At 39.1% G+C, this 27,286-nt stretch overlaps 1 protein-coding gene and 1 long non-coding RNA gene across 3 annotated transcripts; one reads left to right on the plus strand and one right to left on the minus strand.

The window, feature by feature from the left end:
- Positions 1–105: 105 nt before the first annotated feature.
- LOC127977644 (sodium- and chloride-dependent GABA transporter 2-like) lies at positions 106–6,573 on the minus strand. Its single transcript, XM_052582631.1, has 14 exons — positions 6,215–6,573; positions 5,953–6,087; positions 5,491–5,631; positions 5,285–5,372; positions 5,020–5,152; positions 4,652–4,786; positions 4,281–4,384; positions 2,644–2,768; positions 2,399–2,511; positions 2,145–2,282; positions 1,768–1,870; positions 1,269–1,369; positions 925–1,095; positions 106–514 (listed from the first exon to the last, which is right to left on the minus strand). Exons 1-14 carry the CDS (start codon positions 6,351–6,353, stop codon positions 392–394), a joined length of 1,749 nt encoding a protein of 582 aa, XP_052438591.1. The 5' UTR covers positions 6,354–6,573; the 3' UTR covers positions 106–391.
- Positions 6,574–17,279: 10,706 nt separating this feature from the next.
- LOC127977646 (uncharacterized) lies at positions 17,280–18,379 on the plus strand. 2 transcript variants are annotated; one of them, XR_008158275.1, is made up of 3 exons: positions 17,280–17,452; positions 17,528–17,639; positions 18,011–18,379. It is a non-coding gene; the product is annotated as an uncharacterized LOC127977646 (long non-coding RNA). The 2 variants fall into 2 exon arrangements; XR_008158276.1 differs by having other exon boundaries at positions 17,280–17,639.
- The last annotated feature ends 8,907 nt before the right edge of the window (positions 18,380–27,286 follow it).

The following is a 27,286-nucleotide window of genomic DNA, read 5'->3' on the forward strand; positions in this document are numbered from 1 at the left end:
AAAAAATGAAATTACACAGTTGTATTATCAGGCTGCAACTACAAATTTGAAAAAAGTCAAAGGGGTCTGAATACTCTGCACTCTACACACACACACACACACACACACACAAACTAAATTATACTAAAGTAATTATATATGCTGAGACAGGCAGCTGTGAAAAAGTCAAGCTATTAAAGAAACATTCTTTTTTAAAGATGCTTTATTTAAAACAAAATAAAATATTTTACAAAGTGAAGGCACAAGGACAGTGCAATAACCAGCTGATTATGTGAATGGCTGATTATATTACAAAGATCAATAAAAACAAGTGGAAATAAACAGCAAGAGTGAGCACCTTCAGAAATAGGGAAAATAATGTTTTTCGGTTTATTCAAACCTTTTTTTTTTTTTACTTTGTACAGCTCTTGACAAAGACTTCCATCTCTGTGATGAGGGTATTTTCTTGTATTTGAGTTTGTTGCTTACAGGTGACAGGGAGGTTTTTGTCAGGACTACACAAGTGATGCCAGCGCTGTCAGGACATGCAAACACAGTGAAACAATGTTTAGTCTCGGTTGGTTATGCAGTTAGGGTTAGCTTTAGTTAAAGGGATAGTTCACCCCAAAATTGTAATTGATGCCAATTTTCATACGCAATCAAGACATAGTTCCAACGGATGACATTGGGCTAATACAAAGCTCCAGTGAGAATGCTAGTCTTGCGAGAACCAAGTTTTGTTTACAGAAGTGGAAAACCAGTCTCCTCTTGTCTTATATTGAAATCCTCTTTTGTTTTGCTCTCTCCTCTGCGCTTCCGCATTTGTAATTTTTATTTTTGGGAGAACTATCCTTTTAAATATTTAAACCTACAGTCCTGCCTTCATAATATATCAGTGGCTTGTTCATCTTTTGAAACATAAGGTATGAACATGATCAATCTCACCTGTTTTAAGCTTCCTTTTACAACAATCAGTTGTCCCAGCGCCCATGCAGGCACCAGTATGATGGAGGACAGGGCCAGTAACCAGCCTAGCACATACGCCCAGTCCGGGTACACATACCAGCGGTTAAAAGTGAGGGGTTTGTACTTCACAAGGGAACAGACAAAAGACACCTGAGAACAGACAGAAGAGAAGGAGAAAGTTGAGATCAGACAAATGTGAGAAATAGTTTTATCCTGGCATATAAACAACTAAATAATGACCATTAAGACATTTGTAGGCTTTTCGACAAATGTAAAAAAAAAATCTGTGAAGGTCAAACCACTGAATGAATGCAGAGCCTCACCACAGATACGAGAGGAGTCAGGTATTTCCAGCACAGCATGAATATGTAGTTAGGTCTTGAGCTGGTCATGTCTTCAATGACGTCAAACATTCTCTCAGCCCCTGTGGGGTAGGGAAGAATTTGCTTTAATAGTAAAAATAATAAAAAAGTAAAAATGGTAAAAATAAATGATTTAATAATCAGTTTAAAAAAACCTGACAAGAAATGTTCTGTTGCTCATTTATTGTTAGAAGTAAACGAGTCTTCACAACATATAATAATAGTATATATATCTTATTCTAATCTTCTTCTCCTAATTACAGTACCTCAACATGACTAGGCAGAGGCTAATTTTTTTGATTACAGAAAGGTGGCACTGACATATAAGTGTGGGCAGTCCTGTTTGAATGAATCTGTTGTTGTTGTTTTTTCTCAACACATCAGGGAAATGCTATTCTTTATTTAAATGTCAAATAGCAATAGCAAAGAATTTGCTATTGCTATTTGACATTTTACTTACCAAAGACCCAACCCATGGCCAGAGACTCAAACACACAGATGAAAAGAATACAGGCTCCACTGCAGGCATAGTAGTCAAACAACTGGAATACATACATCCCCCCCTGCAGGTCACAATACAACATTACAACTCAAGCAGAACAAAAAGGCTATGCTTGGAATGTATGCTGCAGAATACTGCCTTCTATTCTCAGAAGTGGTAGCTTGTAACAGCATGTATACAGCATGCAAACAAGTTATAAAATGTTGTCACACATCTGCATGCTTAAGTTTGATTATTTTTGGACATTTCTTTACTTTTAATTAAATAAGGAAGCGTTTTATTTGTTACAACTCATTTTATACATTTCAGTGTATTTCCTTCTCACTCACACATACCTCTGTAACCATGATAAGTTGGCTGAAGAAGCAAAAAAGACAGAAAAGCAGGAGGAATATTTCTCGACGTCCAGCTTTGCGCAGCACCATGGGATACAGGTCCATCACTGATGTCATGAAAACTTCCATCGCAACAAACTTTTTAAGGAGTGCAGCAGAACAAAAGTGCATTAAAATAGTGAAACACTTCTGAGTGAAACATGTGAGTAAGGCTTAACATCTATGTCTATGTTCAGGTTTGAGTTTTAGCTCACCTGTGTATCTAGCCCGAGCAAAATAATCATAATGAAGAAACAAGCAGCCCATAGTTGTGGACAGGGCATCATAGCTACTGCCTGTGGATAAGCTATGAATGCTAGTCCTGGACCTGAAGGATAGAAAGAAAGAAAGAAAAAAAGAAAGAAGGAAGGAAGGAAAGAAAGAAAGAAAGAAAATCATTTGTTTAGTATTTTAGTGTTCTAAAGCTTTGCTTTTTTTATTTTTAAGAATGTTGCAGTACCTGATTCTGCCACCTCATCAACGGGGACACCCTGTTTTTGAGCCATGAAGCCCAAGACTGAGAACACAGCAAAACCTGCTACCACACTGGTACCACTGTTCAGAAGGCAAAGCCATAAGCTGTCCCTGATAAGAAAAACATAAATTATACAATATATACATACACATGTATATGTGGTGCAAAAATCACTGCGCCTGTGCATTATTTTCCAAATAGAAGAGAAATGAGAAGGGCCAAACACCGAACCTAGTACCTAGAGATGTTCCGATACCCTTTTTCTCTTCCCGATACCGATTCCGATACCTGGGCTCAGGGTATCGGCCGATACCGAGTACTGATCCGATACCTGGGTGTATATCTGTATATACAGCTGTATATACTACTAGCCCTGTGTAAATTGCTAGAATTTTTTTATGGTGTGCTTCAGACAGATCCCTCAATAAAACATGAACAAATACATGGTGAACTACTGTATTTATTACAGTATTTTTATTATCTAACATGAATTTGACAGTATTATTTATTTTCTTATGCAAAAAAGAACTTCAAATGCAGCCAAAAATCTAACACCGCAAACTAAAAAAGCTATTTAAGTTTTACAATATAACTGTATAAAAAAACTGCAACAAATAAGTCTAGGAATATAAAAAAAGATCTATTAATCAGATAATCTCTAACAAGTAAAAAACAAGCAACCATCTAGGCATAATTATTATTATTATAGAGATGTATTATTATTACTGTAGGCTACAACAGTAGCTTTATATATTGTCAATTTACTCATGTAAACCAAACATTTATTTTAATGGGCTGCCATGAAGATCTTTGAGTGTCTGTGTTTATGATATGACAGTATTCTCAAATGAAACGGTAAATTCTCATGAAGTGACGGTTTATGCGTTCGTGTCCTCATGACACACAGCAGAGACTACAAAACAGCGAGCTCTCGCGCATCTGTGCCAGTCACCCACAGAGATGTAGATTTTGCGGGAGTAATATTTAAATAGTATTTTGCAGTTTAATATTCACAGACACTAGTATATATTCGGCTACTGTCTGGAGCCCTGCGTTTTGACTTACACGGAAGCGACTGAACGCAGTTGCCGGTACTGAATATACTCGAGAGTCTGTAACTACCGGTACTACAGAGACATACTGCTAACCACTGATCTATAATATAGTAGCGGCTTCACTGTCTTTTGGCAGTTTAGAATGTGATGAGTGATCCAGTCATATATAGATAAGGGCTGCTAACGCGTTTTCATTTCTTCTTCGCTGCTCTAAACAGGGGTTGCTTGTGGCAACACAGCACAACTTCCTGTGTTTTCAATGCATTTTGAGCAGCGAAGAAGAACCGTGCAGCGGTTAGGCAAAGCTTGCGGTCATAACTAGGTCTTTTTTAAGAAAATGGTATCGGATCGGTATATGGGTTCATGTACTCGCCGATGCCGATGCCAGAATTTGTTGTGGTATCGGAGATATTTCCGATACTAGTATCGGAATCGGAACAACTCTAGTGGTACCCCATTGATTGGCAAATGTGACTGATATTCCTATGCCCCCAAATATATGCTGAAGACCACCCTTAGATACCAAAAACAAAGATACTGGAAATAATACAATAATACTGAACTAACCTGTAGCAGTTGTTGTTGTATTTATTGTAGCTGCCTAATACAGTAAGAGAGGCTGTACCCAAAGCATAGGAGAAAAAGATCTGAGCTCCTGCTTCCATCCAAACCTAAATGCACAAAACAAGAGAGTAAGTACTTGGGGAAGGGTTCAAGAAATAATGTTAATGCTATTTTGATAACTTTTGATGAGTTTTTATTGAATTTTCTTTAGCTACTTATAGAGAAAACATACTTTTTATTGATTGTGAATGCAGTTTACATAGACTACGTGAAAAAACAACAGAATAAAAAAATTTTTTATATTATCAACTGATCTAGTCCTTGTATATGGGTTGTTAAGTCACATGTCAGGAAAGGGCAGATGGTGTGGTTACCTGCGGGTCAAAGAGACGGGCTGGTTCAGGGTACAGGTAAAACACAACCCCCTGCAGAGCTCCAGGAAGAGTCAACCCACGAATCAGCAACACAAGCAGCATCACATAAGGAAATGTAGCTGTGAAATACACCACCTACAGGCACAATAAGAAAGGGCCAAAATTATGCATCTGTCCCCTCAAAAACAAAATACTGTATTAACATACAGAACACATATAATAACACATTAAAACATAATTTATTGTTTAAAAGCTGTCAGTGCATAAGACCTCAGACCAAACAATCAAAGTGTGAAAATGTGAATTTTGATGTAAAACATTAAAGCACAGTATTAGACTATATTCTCTTCAGAGATAATGTTGCTCACCTTGCCTGTGGATTTGACTCCTTTCCAGACACAGAAATAACATATGATCCACATTGCAATAAGACACAGTAGAATCTCCCAGTTGATCTTTCCGATCTCCTCAATACCTCCAGAGAGAGACAGCACTCTGTTTCTATAAAATTTGACAAGTCTTTAGTTTTATTATAGATGTGTGTATGTGTATCTATGTTTTTTGAATCGCGAATGCATTATGTTCTTGCAAGGATTGATTTTGTTGTAATATAATTTATGCTTATGTATTTACTTCCAGAACTCAGTAACCGAAGAAGTTGAATTAATCAGCATTGTCCGGTTGAGAGTCAGATTGTTTGCAGCAAGATTCACACAGTCATCTAAAACAGAGACGACGAAAAAAAAGTTAACTAACCACTGGTCATGCATATTCTTCTACTGTATGATATTCATAGATAGTACTGAGCTCTTTCTGAGAGTTTTGTTTCAAATGTTCACCTGTGTTCCAGGTGTTGTCACAGCTGGCCCATGGCAGTTGGGAGCTAAAAGAGAAGACGAGGTAGAATAGCGCCCAGGCCAGAATAATAATGTAATACATGCAGCTGTACAAAATAATCAGTTGTCCTCCATAGCCAATACCTGACAAAAGCAAACAGATCCATTGATCAACAGGGACATTCAGCTAATTTCACACAGACCCATGAGAATGGCTGCAATGCAAAGTTTCATTTGCCACCAGGAGGACTGTTAAAGCACTCATCACATTTAGTGTGGCAAATTTCACTAACTTTTACCATACAGTTCTAGGGGCTGATATGTATTTCTATACAGATGAATATTGTCTCAACTGATACACTGTCTCACATTTACTTTAGAAAATGCAAGTGGTGGTAGTCTGTACCATGACAATGAATGCAGATAAAAATGCATTTATTAATTTGTTTAAATCTTTTGACTCACCCTCAGCCAGTGGACAAAGCCGACGCCAACAAGTAATGCCCCCTTCCTGTGTGTACTGTCCCATAGCTGTTTCTAGCAGGAACAGGGGGACCCCACAGGTAACCACAAACACCAGGTAGGGTATCAGGAACGCCCCTGAGAACACACCAGTTCAATAATACATTATTAAAATGCCACAGAAACCTAAGGTATAGTATTTATTTGTGTAACCATAATGAAATGTCCAATAAACAAACATTTATGTCTTTAGTATGCTTCATACCTCCGCCGTTCTTGTAGCAGAGGTAGGGAAATCTCCACACATTACCCAGACCAATCACAATCCCTGCAACAGCTAAAATAAACTCTGTTTTACTCCCCCAGTATCCTCTCTCCTCTATTTGTCCTTTGATTTTTTTCATATCTTCACACTGTTTTGACAAGGTTGCTCTGATCCTGCTGTCCAGACTGCAGTAAGTTCACTGTTTGCTCTAAATTTTGCTCAGCTGGACACTTATAAAAAGTATCAAGCTATTCATTGACTGATCCTCTCCAGCTGAAATGACAACCCGAGTTCAGAACAGGAAATGGGGCTGGTCTAAAGCAGATTCAGATCAGGTTGCTACTAAGTTATAAAGTGGCATGCAAAAGTTTGTGAACCCCTTGCAGAATCTGTGAAAATATGAATAATTTTCACAAAATAAGAGAGCTCATACTATATGCATGTTATTTTTAATTTAGTACTGTCCTGAGTAAGATATTTTACATAAAAGATGTTTACATATAGTCAACAAGGCAAAAATAATTGCTGAAATTATTCTTCTTAATACTGTGCGTGGTTATCTGGAAGATCCATGACTGTCTTTTTGTTTTTTGATGGTTGTTCATGAGTCCCTTGTTTGTTCTAGACAGTTAAACTGAGAACTGTTCTTCAGAAAAATCCTCCAGCTCCTGCAGATTCTCTGATTTCGCAGATTCATCCTGCTTAATGCATTGTGTTTCCTTCTGGAGCATCAGTAAATGTTTTATCCTTTTTTTAATAGTTGTGTTTGAGTCCCTCAGTTGTCCTCAGTGTGAAAAGATGCATCTTAAAATCATACAGTCACTGCTGGAAAGGGTTCAAATATGCACAAGAAGAATCTGCAGGACCTGAAGGATTTTTCTGAAGAACATTGCTCAGTTTAACTGTTCAGAACAAACAAGGGACTCATGAACAACCATCAAAAAAATGTATAAAAATAAATAATAAAAGTTGTGGATCATCCAGGTAACTACACACAGTATCAACAACCAAGGGTTCATAAACTTTTTGAATGGGGTTATTTGAATAATTTCAGCAATTTGTTTTGTCTTGTTGACTAAATGTAAATATCTTTTATTTACAATATCTTACTCAGGACAATACTAAATAAAAATGTACATGCATTTTATTATCTCTCTTATTTTGTTACAATTATTCACATTTTCACAGATTCTGCAAGGGTTTAGCAAACTTTCGCATGCCACTGTGTGATATACTTCATGTAAAAATTCTATTTAAGTTTTTTAGTCTCAAAAATATAGTTAGCATGTGTAAAACCTACAGTCTCCAGTCTTGGACCACATTTGCTTAAACTCCGAGTATGAGGCTCTATCAATGCTAAAGACACAGGTTCGGTTCCTAGGAAATGCATCAGCTGTTACTATGTAAAAAGTCACATTTTGGTAAAAACATCTTCCAGATGTGTCAATGTAAATATATTTAATTACAAAAAGCTCACTGAAGGTGGTAACTGTGGATGAGATACAGGTATAAAGGTATAATTGTATTTTTCGAGGTTCCACATAATATGATTGAATGAGTAGTAAATACACCTTTTAATACCTTTATTGATTTTTTAAAAATAGATAAGATAGACCATTATGCAGACATTCTGTTCACTGCTGTTAGTAACATTATTATTTATCATTTATAAGGAGGTTTCAGATTGAATTCAACTGTATAAAACAAGTTTGAGCTTTTCTGGGATTTTGTCATGGTTAATTGTAATACGTTTCCAACAGCATGCTAAAAATATGCTTCCTATTTGTCTTCTGCTTTTTTAAACCCTGTTGAAAAGTTTAATCCTGAAAAGTTAAACTCTGCTTGAGCATTAGTGAATGTTTGCATCTTTTGCTTCAGTTGGCATGAGTCCACCTCTATGCATGATATAGCTTCCACACTTGGCCTCAGTGACCAGTGCAACTTCTGATGCAGAACAGTGTATGGAAATTATGAGAAAAGATGGATCTCATAATCATAAAAGGTTCCAAACACTAAAAAGATGTTGGAAAACCAAACAATGTGCAGGACATGTAAGATTTTTTCTTCTGAATATAATGGGAAATGAGGGACTAATATTAAACAGTCATTGGCGATCTAGTTAACAAAAAACATTAAGAATGAAACCTTTGGTTTTTAATTGTAGAATTTTGTCTAGAATATTTCTGGTCTTGATGAATGCCTTTGTCTCCTATGGCTGGATCAAAGAGGCAATGATAACTGTGGAAGCTGATGTATCTTTACTGAAAATATGTTTGTTAAAAGTAAATGAGAAATGAGGCATTTTTGTTTTTAGCCCAGTCTAAAAGATTAGGATTAAAAGCTGCCTCAGCTCGTTAGGCTCCCTTTATCACTGTTCTTTCCTGCTCCAGCCTCAGTGTCTGGTCTACAGTTTGCCTTACTGAACTAAGCCTGACTCTTTATCTTGCTACTTACCTGTGTTTTAACTCACCCCTTAAATGCTCCTTCGCTCCTCTGGATCACCTGCAAAAGACAATCATCTGTTACCTTCAGCTAAGAGACCTAAAACCTTACATCTGCATATTACTCACCTTCTGATCCTTGCTTCTCATTACCACAGCCCCTCTGTCAATTAAACTGCTGTTCTGCATACTTACCTCTGTGTTTCTGGCCTGTTTGCTGACAGTAGTTGGCTGAGAAATGTCAACTTTCATTTAAAATGTCATTTTTAAATGGAATCATAACCTTCCACACATGCAAGCAATAGATCTACAAATTAACAAAGAAATTAGGCTGCAGGGAGTGGGTTTCAGCAATTTCTACCACTGGACACACTAGTAGATAATGGTTTCTGAAACCTAATTTTGAGTCTGAAAAAATGTTTAGACAGATGGAGTGATATTGACAATATGTTCCTAAAACAACAGTTTTTTTTAAAATTTATTCTAACCTGTTCAAACATAAGTTATAATTTAAGGGATACAGAGCGCAACGTTCTTTTTTCACCAGGGAAATATTAACTAGATAACAGGTGACACTGTCCTAAAAAAGTTCACACAAGATTGCTCTATCAGTGAGATGTGTGAGATCTGAGTCAAATTACAAAAATGCATTATTTTGTAAATATATATATTTTTGTTTTTCAAATTAACTAACTAACAACAACAACAACAATAATAATAACTAATTAAATGATCAGACCTGTCAAACTTGAATTTGGAAAAGGCATTTTACATGAATATGAACTGGGTTTTGTTGAGAAATTTTGATTTAACACAAACACACGCACACAAACAAATGTAAGAAAAATCAGTTTTGCAATCAAGAATGTTTATCTGAATGTGCACAGACAGGTGTTCTTGGAGGTAAACTGACCTGCAGAGTTTAGCCCTGACAAATTCAATTAAAGGATAGGATAACATGAGTGAAGACTGCACACATCTGAAGCAGCAAAACAGGGTATACAGAGGCTATACACAAATACTGATTGATAGAATACACAAAAAGCCATAGGAAAAAAATAAATCATCCATACATTTTCCAAATCCTTGTCCTATGTAGCTTGAAAATGTATTTTCTATTTTAAAGTTCCTACATTATATTTAGTAGTAGCTTATCAGTGTTGACTATGTCAAGTTGATGTCCACATGGCAGAAATGAACAGTCAAATTCATGCAGTTAGTTAATGACATGTAATCAAACAGACAGTGAACACTATTAACTGCAATTATTATACTGTATATGTTGTGATTAAACTTAAAGCAAATTGGTAGTTTTGTTGTTTGAGGGTTGGCATCATCTGAGGTCCTATGAGGTGTTAGTATCATCACTCTCAGGACTTCAGTCATCTCAGATCTTCGTAAGTTTTGGGTCCCAACATTTCACTTATTCCCTTTGTTAGTTCCAGACAGTGTTCATTTTCCATTGTGAAATTTCTCTATTTGATAAACACAATCATTAGTGGCAAATAGTGCACATCATAATAAAGTTACTGTTAAAATTTTACATTTTGTTCTTTCAGAAGTGTAACAGAACGCAATGTACTAGTTTACACATTATGTACTATGGTAAAAGCCTCTTCCCCTGTAATAATGAATAATAAATAAAAGTGTTTTACTGCCACATTTTTGTTCAAACTCTACACATAGGTACTTTTTAATTATATTATTTTTGTACATGTAAATCTACCTAAAATTCCCCAGTAACAACACAATGGAAGTCAATGTCTGCTAAGGTCGCAACATCTGACCTCAAAAAGGGTGGTTACTCAAGAGTGACACACATCAAGATGGCTTGCACCAGTCTTAGTTTATGTCTAACTTAAGCACTTGTTGGCTTACAATGATTTATGCAACAAATGATTGATGGAATCTAGAATCAGCAAGAATTAGAGGATTTAAGTGAGAAAACATATGTAACATATTGTTGACCTATACCCATATGGAAATGTAATATTTGACATACTGTATATTGTCCTATATAAATAGTGATACATCCAGTTGTTATCTATAAGGCCATTTATAATTTTCATGTATTATCTGGGTAAATTAAGTTGAAAGTTTCTAATCCTCAAAGTAATTTTTTTTTTTATTTGTTGAGATGTGCTGCGTTTGGTCTCGTACTCTATCGCATACGTTGTCAGTGTCATGCGCTTGCTTAGATATTTGTTGTAATAAACAGTAAATTTATTCAGCTGAATTAAATTTCCGTTTTGTCCAATGGGTATAAAAAAGGTAAGTATACCGCAGCAGCGGTCGTGGTAGCCCTCCTCATGTGAAGACCGAAGAGTGTGAAGACCATCGACTCTACTATGCGACTCCACCGGGCAGGGACACTGGAAAGGGATAAAATTATTGTTTTGATTCATCTCTTTCCCTACTATACTTGTTTCACTTCTGTTTCAGTTTTTATGACCACTTCTTACTATGTGTTTCCAGATCCCTATTATCACTACCACTCGCAAACCACGCATCACACACTGTAGGCAGTCCTGCAATCTGCATACTATGTCTGCTAATACAGTACTTCATTTTTCTATTGGTCTCAGGAATTGTCAGTCCGCTACAAAGAAAGCCAATTTCATTACTTCTATTATTAGACATTCAAAGCTTAATCTCATGGCCCTGACAGAGACCTGGATCAAACCAGAGGACACTGCTACACCTGCTGCACTCTCCAATAATTTCTCATTTTCACACTCCCCTCGTTTGACCGGAAAAGGTGTAGGTACTGGTCTGCTCATCTCTAATGATTGGAAATTTAATCATTTACCATCCTTGGGTATCAATAGCTCCTTTGAATCTCATTCAGTTACTATTACCTACCCTCTTAAAATCCTTTTTGTAGTTGTTTATCGAACCCCAGGAGCACTCAAACCCCTTTGAATCTGCGACACCCGGAAAATACATGGGTAATGTGTCCTGGCAATTATTCCCAGGTCACTAGATTTTGCCCTTTCACACTGCCAGTGATTACCCGGAATATGTGCGTGCATTCACACACAACCCGTAAAGGTCCCATAAAGACATGTAACATCAGGATGTTAAGTGTAATGTACGAGTTAAAACCGCTAGGCACGTATACTTTCATTTAAGCTAGCGAACGATCTCAGCTCCAGCACAGGAACTGATCTCTGCTTCAAAGCACCTGGTATAAGAGTCGCGCGACAACTGGCCTCTGCTTTTGTTCAAATAGTGCTCATTCCGGGACTGAACCCGGGACTGAATGTTACTAGGTCCCCGACCGGGATCAATGCCGGAATCAATCACGGGTCGTGTTTGCGTTCACACAGAAGGCGACCCGGCAATGTTTCGCCAATTTTCTGGGTCCAATATATAGAGTGAAAGGGGCTCATATAACTTTTTGGAAGAATTAGATGTGCTGCTCTCAACCTTTCCTGAGGATGGTACTCCTTTAGTTATGTTTGGAGACTTCAACATCCACCTAGATAAACCTCAATATGCCGATTTCCTCACTCTGCTTGCCTCTTTTGATCTCAATGGAGTGTCAACTACTGCTTCTCACAAATTAGGCAACCAACTGGACCTTATTTACACACAACATTGCTTCATTGCACACCTCCTCACTCTTAACCTCAACATGTTTCCAAACACAACACATACCCCTCCACATGTCATCGTTTGACGTAACCTATGCTAACTCTCACCCTGCCGGCTATCTGCTATGGTTTCATCTTCACTTCCTTCCCCTAAACTGTTAGCATCTTGTGATGCTAACAGTGCTACTGCTTTCTGCTCACTCTTATCTTGTTTAGACACTGTTTGCCCCTTGACTTTGAGGCAAGCCCCTTCTGCCCCTTGGTTATTCATTGTTCTAAGCTTAGAGCTTCTGAAAGGGTGTGGCACAAATCCAAAAAATACTACTGACCTTAATATCTGCATTGTCAGGCCAAAAGTGGGCATGCTAGTATGTGCCAAGGCCAGTTCCATTTCCACTGTCACTTCCAGTGCTTGATCGGTGCTTCCTCTGGGCCAACGTCCAGGGTTTTTTGGAGAGTCTCTGCACCATGGATCATTTCATAAGCTCTAACACCAGCATTAAAAATCTGTTAAAATGAGTTGAGCTCAAAACTCACTTTCAGTCAGCAGCGAGTGTTTGAAATAACTTGACCGGTGTGGATTATAATCACCAAACAATGCAGAAATATTTATAAGCGATGCAAAAGACAATGCACGCTAGGCATTAATGTTATGATAGTAAACATTTTAAATGCAACCACTTGAAGAAATCAGACCTCAGCTTCTTATTTTCTATTACAAACATGTATTTATTTAGTAACATATTTTATCTATCATAAGTCTAGCCTCGAGAGAGTGGGTTTTAGTGAACCGCAGCGGAGCTTCTGGCCCAACGGTGGAAATGCAGCACTATTTTGGCCTCAGTGCTGCAGGTCCAAGGCTATTAGCCCCGCGCAGACTCAGCACTAGCTTGCACTGGCCCAACAGTGGAAAAGTGGCTAATGTGTGTGGTGGAAAAATTTATTTAACGTTGCTTCTGTATGCCCATATATTCATGAGACAGATCATAATCTTCTAAAATTTGGGTTTTTAGAAATAATAATTGGAATGAAATTAGAAAGGGACGAAACATAGCGGTGGGTCCTTCTCTGTGGGAAGCACAATCAAGAAGTCTCCGGGAGAACTGAGATTACGGTGATGGTTGCAGCACGGTTGAAATATTTATTGAGGTCTCAGGTATCCCAGCCAGCCCCCATGGATTTCATTGAACTGTTCCCATGTGAAGGGAAGAAAAATTGTTTGGTATTTGTTCTCATGTACATGAGAATGAGAAAGAGATCCAGAGTAAACCTGAGCCCTTTTGAAATTCTCTTCGGCAAACCACCATTTGTGGGTATTGAAGGGGGTAAACAACAGCTGCCATCTACAGAGGTGTGTGAGCATGACACGTTGAGTTATTGCAAGGAAATGTCTTCTCTGTTGTCTAATGTCTATGTTCAGGTGAAAGCTGCTCAGGAGAAGGTTGCTGAAATTCTGTTACATAACCTGAAACCAGGAGATTTTGTGGTGATACGAGATCTGAGGAGAAAGAGCTGGAAGACGAAAAGGTGGCTGGGACCATTCCAGGTGCTTCTGACCAATCACGCTGCTCTGAAGTTAGCAGAGAGAGCAATGTGGATCCAGGCCAGCCACTGCAGAAAGGTCCCACCTGAATCTGAGGAAGAGGAGCTGAGGGAGTAAAGATCTGGAGACACACGTCAACAAGGCCAGAATCCAGTCTAAACATCAAGCGTCCTTATCAGCGGGAAGAGCAAGGTTAAGACTGAAAAACAGCATCAAAGTAGTCTTCGCACAAGTGAAAAGATAAATATGAGCATCATAGTTGGGTACATCGTGTTGTTTTCATATTCCAGACTACAGTGACAACGTTACCAATATCATCACCCACATGAGAATGGCCGTAAAAGAGCCTGAGTGTACACATAATGCTGCTAAATGATTTTTGGTGCTATTATGTCTACCATGTATTTTTCATTAGATATCCAGCTTAGTACAGAGACTGGTGAAGTCTAGCATTTCATATCAAATGGTTCAAATGACTGTGTACAATGAAGACATTATCATGGATTTGAGTAGGGAGAAAACTATTGATGAAGGGACAAACAGTAGCGGAAGCTACAGTGAAATGTGTTAAATGTATGAAATAAATTATATTTTTTCTTTGATGTAAGTAACATTCAGGCCTATCTGAATCTATACTATTTGCTTGCTTGTAATAGGGTCTGTCCCCTTACAACAAGTCTTAACATATTTTATAACTTCTTCCACAAACTTAAGAGAGTGATCATTTATGAGAAAATCAGAGATGAAGAGTATTAATGTGATGATATGCCTTAAGTTTGCTTTATTTTGTAATATGCTTGTATTCCTATGTGTGAATTTTTGATTTAGAATTGTGTTTGTGTCTGTGAGGTGACTGAGGGTCTGACTTATGTCAGAAATGCAATAACAGTGTTTTATTTATTTGGCCTGGCTTCCAGAGCAAATATAATGTTAAGTGTGTAGTGAAAGTATAACCAGTAGTAATGAATTTTGATGTTTTAGTGATCAACGAATGATAAAATGGGGGAAATTGTGGTGGAAAAATTCATTTAACATTGCTTCTGTATGAACAGGAGGAATGGCTAACCGCACACTGATCCACTCAAGACTTACAAGTCTACAAAAATTATTTATTTTTCAATTTGCATTGAAGTGCAAAGTGCATGTGAGTTAAAAACAGAATGGACACCAGCAAACATTTCAGCACATTGCTATCTTCAGATGTCTGAGAATGACCTGAGAGGGTCATTGGGCCATATAGTGGTGGGACAATGCCTGAGGATGACCTGAGGGGGTCACCTAAGTCCTAAATGTGTGAGAAACAATCCACAGAAGAGTGTGTTTTATGTTATCGATGGAAATTTACAGCTGCTAAGACTTTGTTACCTTGATGCAGCAGAGGGATATAAGGTGGAGGACTGCTCTCCCCTCTCGTTGCACTCTGCAAGGAACTCAGTGTTACTGTATGACTGTCTCACCTTCTTTGCAAAGAATAAAAGCTTTCTTTTTAATTATAACCTGAAAGTGAAAACCTGAAAGAGTCTGTCACTTATGCTGATGAGTTTATTTAATTTTGCCACAACATGTGTATCAGTCTCTCCTCTCTTCCTTCTCTGCTAATGTCTCCACTGCTAAAAGTACATACTACCATAACAAAATTAACAAATAGTTTAACTCTTGCATATTTTCCTCCCTCCTTTGTCCTCCCCCCTGCTGCATTAACTCTATTAGCTGATGACTTTGCCATGTTTTTCATGAATAAATTTAAAACCATCAGTGCACAATTTGTCAAGCACATCATACCAGCAAACATACTCATTCACATCCTTCTCTTCACTCTCTGAGGCAGAAGTCTTCAAACAAATCCTTTCTAATCATCCTACTACATGTCTGCTCGATCCTATTCCATCTTATCTCCTTCAAGCCATTTCTCCTGCACTTACTCACATCATTAACATATCCCTCCGTTAGTGCCACCTAGTGGCCTGGAGAGTCTCATTAAGTTGCAGGTAGTGCCCGAAAGAGGTTGGGAGAGTAATTAAACGTGGCAGTGCTTGGCTTGGAAAGTCATTACAGGAGGAGTCTTACAATTACAGACCAGTTTCCTTCTTCCTTTCATTGTAAAAACACTTAAATAAGCTGTGTTCAACCAAATCTCTGTCTTTCACAGAACAACATCCTTGACAGCAACCAATCTGGCTTCAGAAGTGGAAATTAGGGGTGCTCCGATCACGATCGGCCGATCGTTAATGCGCATCTCGTCAGTAAAGCCGGTTCTCTAATCAGCGGTTAATTCCATCAGGTGCGTGATTTCTCATAGAGCAGCTGTTACTACACAGAGCCGTTGTTAATAGAGAAGATGCGCAAATCACGTTAATTTTCAGCGTTTATCGGCCCATCTTCTCAGTTATCAACGGCTCTGTGTAGTAACAGCTGCTCTATGAGAAATCACGCACCTGATGGAATTAACCGCTGATTAGAAAACCGGCTTTACTGACGAGATGCGCATTAACGAGTGATCGGAGCACCCCTAGTGGAAATTCAACCGAGACTGCCTTGCTCTCAGTTTTAGATGCCCTAAGACTGGCTAATGCGGAATCCAAATCTTCAATACTTATCTTGTTTGATCTCTCCACTGCTTTTGACATGGTTAACCACCAGATCCTCCTGTCAACCCTAGTGGCAAAAGGCATCTCAGGTACCACACTCCAGTGGTTTGAGTCTTAACTATCAGATAGGTCCTTCAAAGTATATTGGAGAGGTGAGGTGTCCAAGTCACAACATCTAACTACTGGGGGGCCCCAGGGCTCAGTTCTTGGATCACTTCTCTTCTCTGTCTACATGGCATCATTAGGTTCTGTCATTCAGAAACATGAATTTTCATACCACTGCTATGCTGATGACACTCAACTCTGCCTCTAATTACATCCTGATGATCCGATGATAGCTATTCGCATCTCTGCTTTTCTAATAGAAATTTCTTGCTGAATGAAGGACCATCACCTTCAATTCAACCTTGCCAAGACAGAACTGCTTGTGGTTCCAGCAAACCCATTGTTTCATCACAATTTCACCATCCAGTTAGGCACATCAACCATAACTCCTTCAAAAACAGCCAGAAACCTTGGAGTTATCAGCCGACTTTCTCAGACCACAATGCTAAAACTGTCCGGTCCTGTAGATTTGCCTTATTCAACATCAAGAAGATCAGGCCCTTTCTTTCGGAACATGCTGCACAACTCCTTGTACAAGCTTTTGTTCTGTCCAGGCTGGACTATTGCAATGCTCTCTTGGCAGGTCTTCAAGCCAGTTCTATCAAAGCTTTACAATTAATCCAGAATGTGGCAGCCAGATTAATTTTTAATGAGCGGAAAAGAATGCACATCACACCTCTGATTATCAGTTTGCACCAATAGCTACCGATAGCTGCTCGCATAAAATTCAAGACATTGGTGTTTGCCTACAAAACTACCACTGGCTCTGCACCCTTTTACGTAAATGTGGGGATCTACATAGGCAGGCACACAACCTAGTTGCATCACGTTCACACCCAGGATCACATGATGTTTTGAAAAGTCACATGACCAATTAGGAAGTGATAAGTGTCTGCTGGTTGCAAGGCAGATTCTCTTTGTGTTGGTGCTGGACACTGTTGTGCGTGTTGGGCTTCCTTTTCAGTGTAGGTACTGTTGGTCATGGTAGAGCATGATTAATCACTGCCATTTGAATTTTAATATTTATTTTGTTTTATCAGGGTAATTTCTAGAAGTGTGTGTCTACTCTTCATGGAGGACACAGGCTTCTGCATGGAGTTTTAAAATGTGTTGTGATCACCTCATTGTGACCTGAGCTGCTGGGCTGCATCGGTAAATGCCTTAATATGCCATTGAGTGTTTTATATCTGCATTGGAACATGTTTTAAAATACTTTTTTAAGTAGTCTGTAGCAACGGAATGTTCACCTTCGTCTTATGTCAATGAGCTGTGGGACAGTTGAGCATACTGAAAAGTAGGCCTATATTTTTTAGCCATGTTTGAGTTGACTATGATATGCTGTTTAATGAGGCTGGCAACTAACATGATTGTTTATTTCCCAAAATTGTTTTGTTGGTTTGTTTGTGTGATGTGATTTTGCTTCTGGGCCTACCACCCATGTGCCCTACTTGTAGTAGCATTGTTCCTTAAACTGGTGTTATCCGTGCTGGTGGGTCTCCTCCCTAACTATGTCTTCTGCTTAGGCTATCCCTGTACAAGGCCGGATCCACACTGATGCTTTGCCCCTTCTTGCCAAGGGACCACATTGTTAGAGACATTGGTTTGGGGTGTCTTTATAACCATAACACGGTGTGAGATTTTTTTGTCGTGGTATCTGAAGATCTTGAATGAGTGGTGCTTGCTGTGTTGCATGCTTCTTCTGGTGCTGGGTTGCTGTCTCCTGTTTCTTTTTGTCTCACCAGGGTCCACCTGAGCAGGGGTTTCGCATTGGCTGATCCGACCTTCCTAGACTGAGGAGAATCCACCAATTGTATAGCAGTATTTAAGAGCCATTTTAATAACTTTTCCACACTTTTTGTACTAAATTGTAATAAATTTGAAATACATTTATATACCTGCCTCTTGTCAACTGTCCCTTTGCGGGGAAAATATAGAGTTAGCTACACTACATTAAGGGAAGACTTGTGGGTCCTCCTGCCCATCATCAGGGGGTGGCGTAGTCAAACCATAAAGATTTACTCCTTGACGGGTACCACATAAATACACTACTGTAGACCTATATCTTGATTGTTCCATCCCAAAAAAAAGCACAAAGTCACTTTTACAGACTTTCAAATCTAATATTCGCTCCTGGTGGAATGACCTGCCCAACTCAATCCGACCAGGATTGAGTCCATAGTCATCTTCAAGAATCAGCTAAAAACACATCTCTTCCATCTTTATTTGACCCTCTAACTCTAGCACTTTCTATTCTAATTCTGTTATTTAAAAAAAACTAACTAGCATTCTAATCTTTTTCTATTCTATCTGTTTTATTTTCCTTTATTATATTATTTAAAAAGCGCATTAAGCTAACTGAGACTTGTTATAGCACTTGTATATAATTGCTCTTTTGTTGATTTTGATTGCTTCCATTGTCCTCATTTGTAAATCACTTTGGATAAATGCATCTGCTAAATGACTAAATGTAAATATGTAAAATATCTTAATAATATCTATAATGATTTTATGTAGCAATGACATATTGTGCAGAAAAGACCTCCACTTCTGACTGACTATTAAGTATACTTGAGAGTTTTCCAATCTGATGACAACTGTGTCCCCTTTGTGGATTCGCCAATGTTGGAAATATACATAGCCCATTTTGTTCAAAGAATGAAACTAGTCTTTCACAATTGTCACTGAAATGATTGGAAGGAGCATGGGCTCTGTTTTGATTTCTCATTAGTTGGGACATTGAAGTCCCCAATAAGGATATTTAAAGGGCACCCATTATGCCCCTTCTTACAAGATGTGTCCCCACTCTTTTCATGTAAGGATTCTGAGATTATACCAAGAATAATAATATAACATTTAATAAAATTATAATTTATCTGATTTGCTTAATTTTGAAATGGTAATGATTCATTCTGTTTTGACTTGCCATTTCAAAGACTTCATTTTTACAATACTTCACTTCAATAAAATGTGTGATCATTTAACCATTATGATGCAATATTGTATTTATCTTGTTTATCATGGGTCACATAATATGCTGCCAGATCTTAGCCTGATTTGGGCCACTTATCACCTGACTGATCTGGGACACACTCCTCCCACCAACAATCGGCCCAGATATTGTTTGCCGGATCGCCGCTGTGCCGTCATTGCCACACATGGCCCAGCTCTGGCTGAAAGGGTACATGCCATTGCTGACATTAGGCCAGCAGTGCCAGCTTGAGGCCACATTTGGGCCAAGTCCGTTTGCTATGTGGACTGAAGATTGCTGTCCATCATAGTGAGTGGGGGGAGAGCAGGGGGTTTCTTCTGAAGTCCAAGATCATCTCCACTGTTTTTTTAGCGTGTTCAGCTCCAGGTTGTTGTGACAGCACCAGACATCCAGCTGTTAAACCATCTGTCTATAAGCAGGCTTGTCTCCATCCTGGATGAGGCCAAAGACTGTGGTGTCATCTGCAAACTTCAGGAGCTTGACAGAGGGGTCTTTAGAATTACAGTCATTTGTGTAGATGGAGAAGAGCAGTGGGAGATCACATCCTTGTGGTATTTCCGGTTCTGATAGTGCAGGTGTTGGATGTAAGTTTTCCCAGCATCACTAGCTGCTGCCTGTCTATCAGAAAGTTAGTGATCCACTGACAGATGGAGGTGGGTACAGAGAGCTGTGTGAGTTTGTTCTGAAGGGTGTCCGGGATGATGGTGTTGAAAGCAGAGCTGAAGTCCACAAAAAGGATCCTTGCAAAAGTCCCTGGTTTGTCCAGATGTTGGAGAATATAGTGCAATCCCAAATTGACTGCATCCTTCACAAACCTGTTCGCTCAGTAAGCACACTGCAGGGGGTCCAGCAAGGGTCCACTTATGTCCGTCAGGTGCGCCAACACCAGCCTCTCAAATGACTTCGTGACCACAGATGTTAAAGGTACAAGGAAGATGGTGGAGCGTTGAAGCAGGAGGGGACTTCACACAGCTCCAGGGATCTGTTGAAGATCAATATGAAGATGGATGATAGCTGGAAAGCACAGACTTTGAGGCAGGCTGGAGAGACACTGTCTGGGCCTTTGGTTTTCCTTATCTCCTGCTTCCTGAAGACTTTGCATACATCTTCACAGATCTTGAGTACAGGCTGAGAAACGGGGGGGTGGGGGGGGCTTGATGGCTGTGCTGTTAGACGGTCAGAGTGGGTGTGTGGGGTCAGACCAAGCTTTTGCTTTTCAAACCTGCAGTAAAACTAGCTAAACAGAAAATTCAGTGAATTCTATGATGGACGTGCTCTCTCCATGAAGACGGGAGACGCGTAAATTTCAGCAAAGGATAAATGGATTTGCAGCTCTAAAAATCGCTTGCAGTAGCTCTGCTACTAAATATATTTCAAAATGGCAATCCATATACAGCTATGATCAGCTGTTCCTTCATCTTGCATGAACTTTCAACGTTGTTACGGGAAAGGATGAAGCTGATTGGTTAATTCTTGTCACATGACCTGCGGTGCGCTTGTGGCTATCTGAAAAGTTGAGATGTTTTTAACTTGATGCGGTGCGGACACGCCTGGAAAAAACGAGCGCGTCGCACCGCGTACACGTCGCGACCGCGTTGCTTCCATTATGAGCGTGCATACCGCGCACCTACGTTGGAAATAACGAACTTGCGTGCGCAAAAGACGTGCTTTGTGAACGCCCCCTTACGATCAGCTAGCAGGCCGTCAAAGAACGCGTTCCAAAAAACGCTAGGGCTGGGCTAAGGGGGCTTAAGCCCCGAATATTTTGTTACCTTGTCTTTCTGATAGAGCAAAACAATTAATCAGAAAAACTAATGTGAATAAGACTACAGCTGCAGCGATTACCTAATCATGAGAAGTGCATATTGCAGTTACTGTGTTCTGTTTCACCCCCCAGCTCTTAATGCATCTTGTTTCCTTCTGGAGCATCAGTGAATGTTTGAATCTTTTTAAATAGTTGTGTTTGAGTGCCTCAGATGTCCTCAGTGTGATAAGATGTATCTCAAAATCATAAATTCACTGCTTGAAAGGGTTCAAATATGCAAAGATGCTGGAAAACTGAAGAATCTGCAGGAGCTTAAAGATTTTTCTGAAGAACGCTGCTCATTTTAACTGTTCAGAACAAACAAGGGACTCATGCACAACCATCACAAAACAGAAAGACAGTCGAGGATCATCAGGTAACAGAACACAGTACTAAGAACCAAGGGTTCCCAAACTTTTGACTGACAGTTACTTATATCTTGTCTTTAAACTTTATTAAAATCAGATTCTGCAGGTAAAATTACAATAATAAGGTGACTTGACTTGGACTTGACTTGACATAGCTTGTGAATTGACTTGACTTGACTTGCCCAAGAAAAAAATACTTGGGACTTACTTGAGACTTGAAGGTTAAGACTTGAGACTTACTTGAGACTTGCACATGTGTGACTTGGTCCCATCTCTGCTAATACGCATTAATCCACAAATGACTTAAGCTGTTCACTTTTTTTAATGTGGCTCACACTCCCTCTGATTTCAAACAAACCAATATCCCTGAGTAATTCATTTACTCAAACAGTACACTACCTTTGCTACCGTTCGGGCATTCTAGCTTACTGCTCTGCACTTTGCTTCTTATTTCTCTACTTTTCTCTGATTTTTCTAAGATTTTTACTTCAGCAGATCAGCACAGTGCTCAAACAACAGATTTTGGGCAAAAACGCTAAAACTAAAAACATTGGGACTGGAATAATACTACAAAAAGAAGACTTTGTCTCCCACTGCTAACAGCTTACATTCCTGAGACGGGATAACAACTGCCTACATTCAAACAGAAGAGAGAGAAAATGCCTCCTGTTGGATCTACTTGTTGCATGAACTGCTGAAACTTCTACAAAGGATTGTGATTCTTGAAACAAAGTTACTTTCTGGACTTCCAAAACAGACGGAACACTCAGCAGACCATCGTCATGGACCCCCTCAGCATACAGCCGGTGAGTCCCATGAATCTTCTGAATCTCAACAGTTTATACCATATATAGAGGAACAAGCCAAAACTGATCGCCACACTAATCAATGGCTCAAACAGGGAGCAAGACCCAAAGGAACACGAGATATCAGATTGTCACGGGTTTCTCGTATTGCTGCCATAGCTTCCTCTACCCCAGATTCAACTATGACAAGGCTTGTAAATACTGGTATTCTACCACCTCCTATACAACTTGAGAACAGATTTCAAGCATTTATGAATGTGGGTGAGGACCCCCCAAATGTGATTCAACATGGATCGGATCAGCCAGCAGCTGCTACTAACAGGCGGTTAAGGATGAGCAGACAGTGGCATTTAGCTCAGAGCGCAGCCGAGCCAAGGACTCTGATAGTGGGTGACTCTGTTATCAGAAACATTAGTAGCAGGACTACAACAACATGCTGCTTTCCTCAAGCAACGGTCTCTGATGTGAACAAGGAACTTAAGTACATTCTGATGAAGCACAAGACTGCAAATCGAATCATCATCCATGTGGGAAAGAATGATAATCGGAAAGAGCAGTCAGAACTCCTTAAGATGGACTTCAGTAAACTCTTTGAAATACTTCGAAGACTCAAAGTTCAGTCGTTCATCAGTGGACCACTCCCAGCAAGGGGAACAAATAAGTTTTCACGGATGCTTGGAGTGAACACATGGCTACAAAGATCTTGCAGTAAAAAAGGAGTGAATTTCATCGACAACTTCAATCTTTCCTGGGGCCATAGACAACTGTTTCAACCGGATGGCCTCCACCCAAACAAACTTGATGCTAGAGTGCTAAATGACAATATCTACTTCTACCTCTGTCATTCTTCAGCAGAGTGTGTCAATCCATTCAGCACACACACACCGGGTCTGAGCCATCATGTGGTTGATATATCCCACAAGGACACTGATAACACCATGCAGCCAAAACGAGCACTGCTGATGGACACTATCCCTGCTGAGCCCTGCTCACAGAGCTCCCCACAGACAGACTTTGATGTATCAAAACAGCTACAAGATTCACCACCCAATGACGACTTTCTGGAAAACAGCCAGGGAAGCCAGGACAACATATCACAGCCACTGGAAACCCCAGAGACACAGCCCATCTCACCAGACACATTATCCCTCTCTCCAGCATCTCCAGTTCTGTGCTTCTCACAGAAAATGGAGGAACTGGTGCATGCTGGGACTAAACTCTCTCACTCATTAAAACTTCCACTAAATTAAACTGCTGTAAAAATTTATCAGATAAATATTTTTTTCAATTGTTTTGCATAAATCTATTAATCAACCTCAGTCCTGATCAAAACTACCAATTTTTTTTTTTAAATTACAAGATTTTAACTTTTTAATTACCAAGTTCATAAATGATGTCACTGATTTGGGAAATAAAACACACAAAATTATATATTTTCAATATAAAAAGTGATTGTGGACTGGATATTTTTTTACCTTTTATCACAGTCTTGGGCATGTCAAAGATTAGTAACAAGATTGGCTTTGATGCGTTGTTAGTTTTTGTGCAGCATTAGATTTTAATTTTTTCTCCTTAATTTGTTGTTGGTGGCTGTTTTTGCCCCATTGACTTCCATTATAACAACATTTTTGATTGCAAAGCCATGACACCATATAATCATGCATTCTTGATTGTTTGTGGTTTTCCCTTTTGGGAAGAGGTAAAAAAATATTTATTTTTACAGTTGATCACTAGGTGGGACCATTAACCCTTTAGATAGGCCTGTTCCAAAAAAATGCTTTGTTTCTGGCTTGTATATGGAGTTATATGGAGTATAACAGCAAATTATAGTGTTTTTGTGTGTGTGAGATTCTTGATTGTAGGTGGTTTTCCCTGTTGGGAAGAGGTAACATTTGTTATTTTTTACAGTTGATCACTAGGTGGGAATAGGGCTGGGCGATATGGCCAAAATTTCATATCCCGATATAGCTCATTTGATATCCCGATAACGATATACATAACGATATAGCAATTTTTCTGTTAATTCAGTTTATGAATAGTCTATATAAAATTGCAATGTGGAAATGCAGTTTGAAATGATATACAAAAGAAATAAAGGTAGTATGGACTAAATATTTATTTTATTTAGAACCTTTTTTTCAAGCAAGACTGTTGGTCATGTTAACACCTGCCATTTAAATATTTCAACCCGCTATTCTCGAGCGTGTAGATATGCTTGGCAACAGCAAAAGTGATCTCCTTCCATCTGCAGGAGCTATGGCTATATGGTGTGGCACGTGTAAAAGCCTGTGGGGCCGTTAACATATCGCGTCTTTTGCGCGCACAAGTTCATTATTTCCAATGTAGGCGCGCAGTATGCGCGGTCATAATGGAATCGCGGTGCGATGCGCCAGTTTTTCCAGGCACGTCCGCTCCGCATTGAGTTAAAAACACTGCAACTTATCAGAATGCCGCAAGCGCACCGCGGGTCATGTGACAAGAACTAACCAATCAGCTTCATCCTTTCCCGTAACAACGTTGAAAGCTCAGCTAAGATGAAGGAACAGCTGATCATAGCTGTATATGGATTGCCATTTTGAAATAAATTTAGTAGCAGAGCTACTGCAAGCGATTTTTAGAGCTGCAAATCCATTTATCCTTTGCTGAAATTTCCGCGTTTTCATGGAGAGAGCACGTCATGGTTGCTTAGCAAAGGCAGACGCCTTAGGGGCGCAACTGTCCGAGTGCTTTGGAAAGAAAGAGAAAGCAACGCGCCTAGCGTTTTCCATGCGTTTTTAGGCGCGATATGTGAACGGCCCCTGTTGAAGCGTCTGTGTCTGGAGTTTGTTTTGAGCGCTTACGTCACCACTCGACGCTGCTTTTGCAGTTTTTGCTCGTTGACTTTCTCTGTATTATTTTTCATGGTTCTTGCGCAGGTGATAAAATAAATTAGTAGTGTTGGAGTCCGTTGTTGGCACTGGGAGCCAGCAAACTTTACAAACAACTGTTGTCTGGTCCACGTCGGTATTTTTATATCCAAACCACGTCCATGCAACAGAAGTCGCCCCTCTTTTAAGGACAAGCTTCTCGGTTTGGGTTGGAATTGCCCTAGTCTGAACCACGTCTACTACCGTGTTCCTCCATGTTTGTTTATGTATTGCAGCGTGCATGGGCATGCCGTGGTGTGAGGTGCATCTTGATGTAAAATTCTGCCGTAAACGCCTTATCATGGTGTAAACGATAGAGCCTTATATAAAATGATAGACATTTTATATCATCCAGACGATATATTTAGTCATATCGCCCAGCCCTAGGTGGGAACATTAACCCTTTAGATAGGCCTGTGCAAAAAAAGGCTTAGTTTCTGGATGTATGTATGGAGTTATATGGAGTATAATAGCAAATTATGGTGAAAAAATCAAAATATGCACCTCATGCTCTCAGAACTACATGGAGTAAACAATAAAAAAAGAAGTGTGTTTATGCACCTGCAGCCTTTTGATGGTGAAAAGTACAGATGGCCTATATGTGAAATGCTCCTCTTTTCTTGATGGTAAAGCCAGTTTAAAACCTTAAAATCCTGTAAAAAAATCTACTTTGCATCAAATTTATAAACATAATGTATTATGAACCAAAATGTAATACCAACTTCCAATAAGCTGCAGCTCGCTGGAGGGGTCACGCTACATAATCATTTCTAAAACTTTAGTACAAGTCAAGCCCTTTCTCATGTTGCTTGCTGCTCTTCTCACCATTAAATATCCAGCATGATGGCATGCAAGTGTTTAAATCCACGTACTTTGCTTTTGTTTAGTCTATTCGCTTGTTAAGTCTGACGTCACGACTTCCGTGTCCAAACGCTCTATCAGTTACCACAAGAAAACAACAAAAGGTGCTAATATAAACTCACAATGTGATAGAATACTAGCGAAAAAGTTATATTAACCTTTAACTCCATACCGAAGTACCAGATAGCCAGACAATGAAAATTTAAATATAAAAAAAATATATAAAAATTATTTGTGTTTGGGACGCTGTGAGCACGGAGACTGTAGTGTATATCGTAAGTTTGAAAGCGTTTAACTTAAATTATTAATATGAATAAACTGTGCTCATATTCTCAAGTGAAGCGAGTTGAGGCCTGGACCCAGAAACAGCGCTTCTTACGTCATCACATAACAACCGAATACTTTCACCACCATTAAAAGGCAGCAGGTGCATAAATACACTTTTGTTTACTCCATGTATTTCTAAGAGCTGAGGTGTACATTGTGATTATCTGAAATACATTAAGGTAAGTGCGCAAAGGTTTCTCTCACACACACTCTCTCTCTCTTTCTCACACACACACACACACACACACACACATACACACTCAATAAAATATGCTGTTATACTCCATATAGCTTAATATACAGCTTCATAAGTCAGAAACTAAGCTTTTTTTGCACAGGCCTATCTAAATAGTCAGTGTTGGGAACGTTACTTTAAAAAAGTAATTAGTTATAGTTACTCACTACTTGTTCGTTTTTAAATTCATTTTAAGTAAATGTTTTAATCACTTTAAAAGTTTTAAAATTGCTTGTTTTATTTTTGATGATTATTTTACTTTCTTTTATGTAAAGCACTTTGAATTATCATTGTGTACGAAATGTCCTATATAAATAAACTTGTACACAAAAGACTGACTCGTTCTTGAGTCATGAACCGTTTCTGTCAGACGCGTCCGATTCGAGAACCGAGGAGCTGATGATACTGCGCATGTGTGATTCAGTGTGAAGCAGACTGACACACAGAGCGTCTGAACCGAACTGATTCTTTTGGTGATTGATTTTGAACTGATTCTGTGCTAA

Source organism: Carassius gibelio, chromosome B18 (genome assembly GCF_023724105.1).
Source record: "Carassius gibelio isolate Cgi1373 ecotype wild population from Czech Republic chromosome B18, carGib1.2-hapl.c, whole genome shotgun sequence".
NCBI classification, from domain to species: Eukaryota; Metazoa; Chordata; class Actinopteri; order Cypriniformes; family Cyprinidae; genus Carassius; species Carassius gibelio.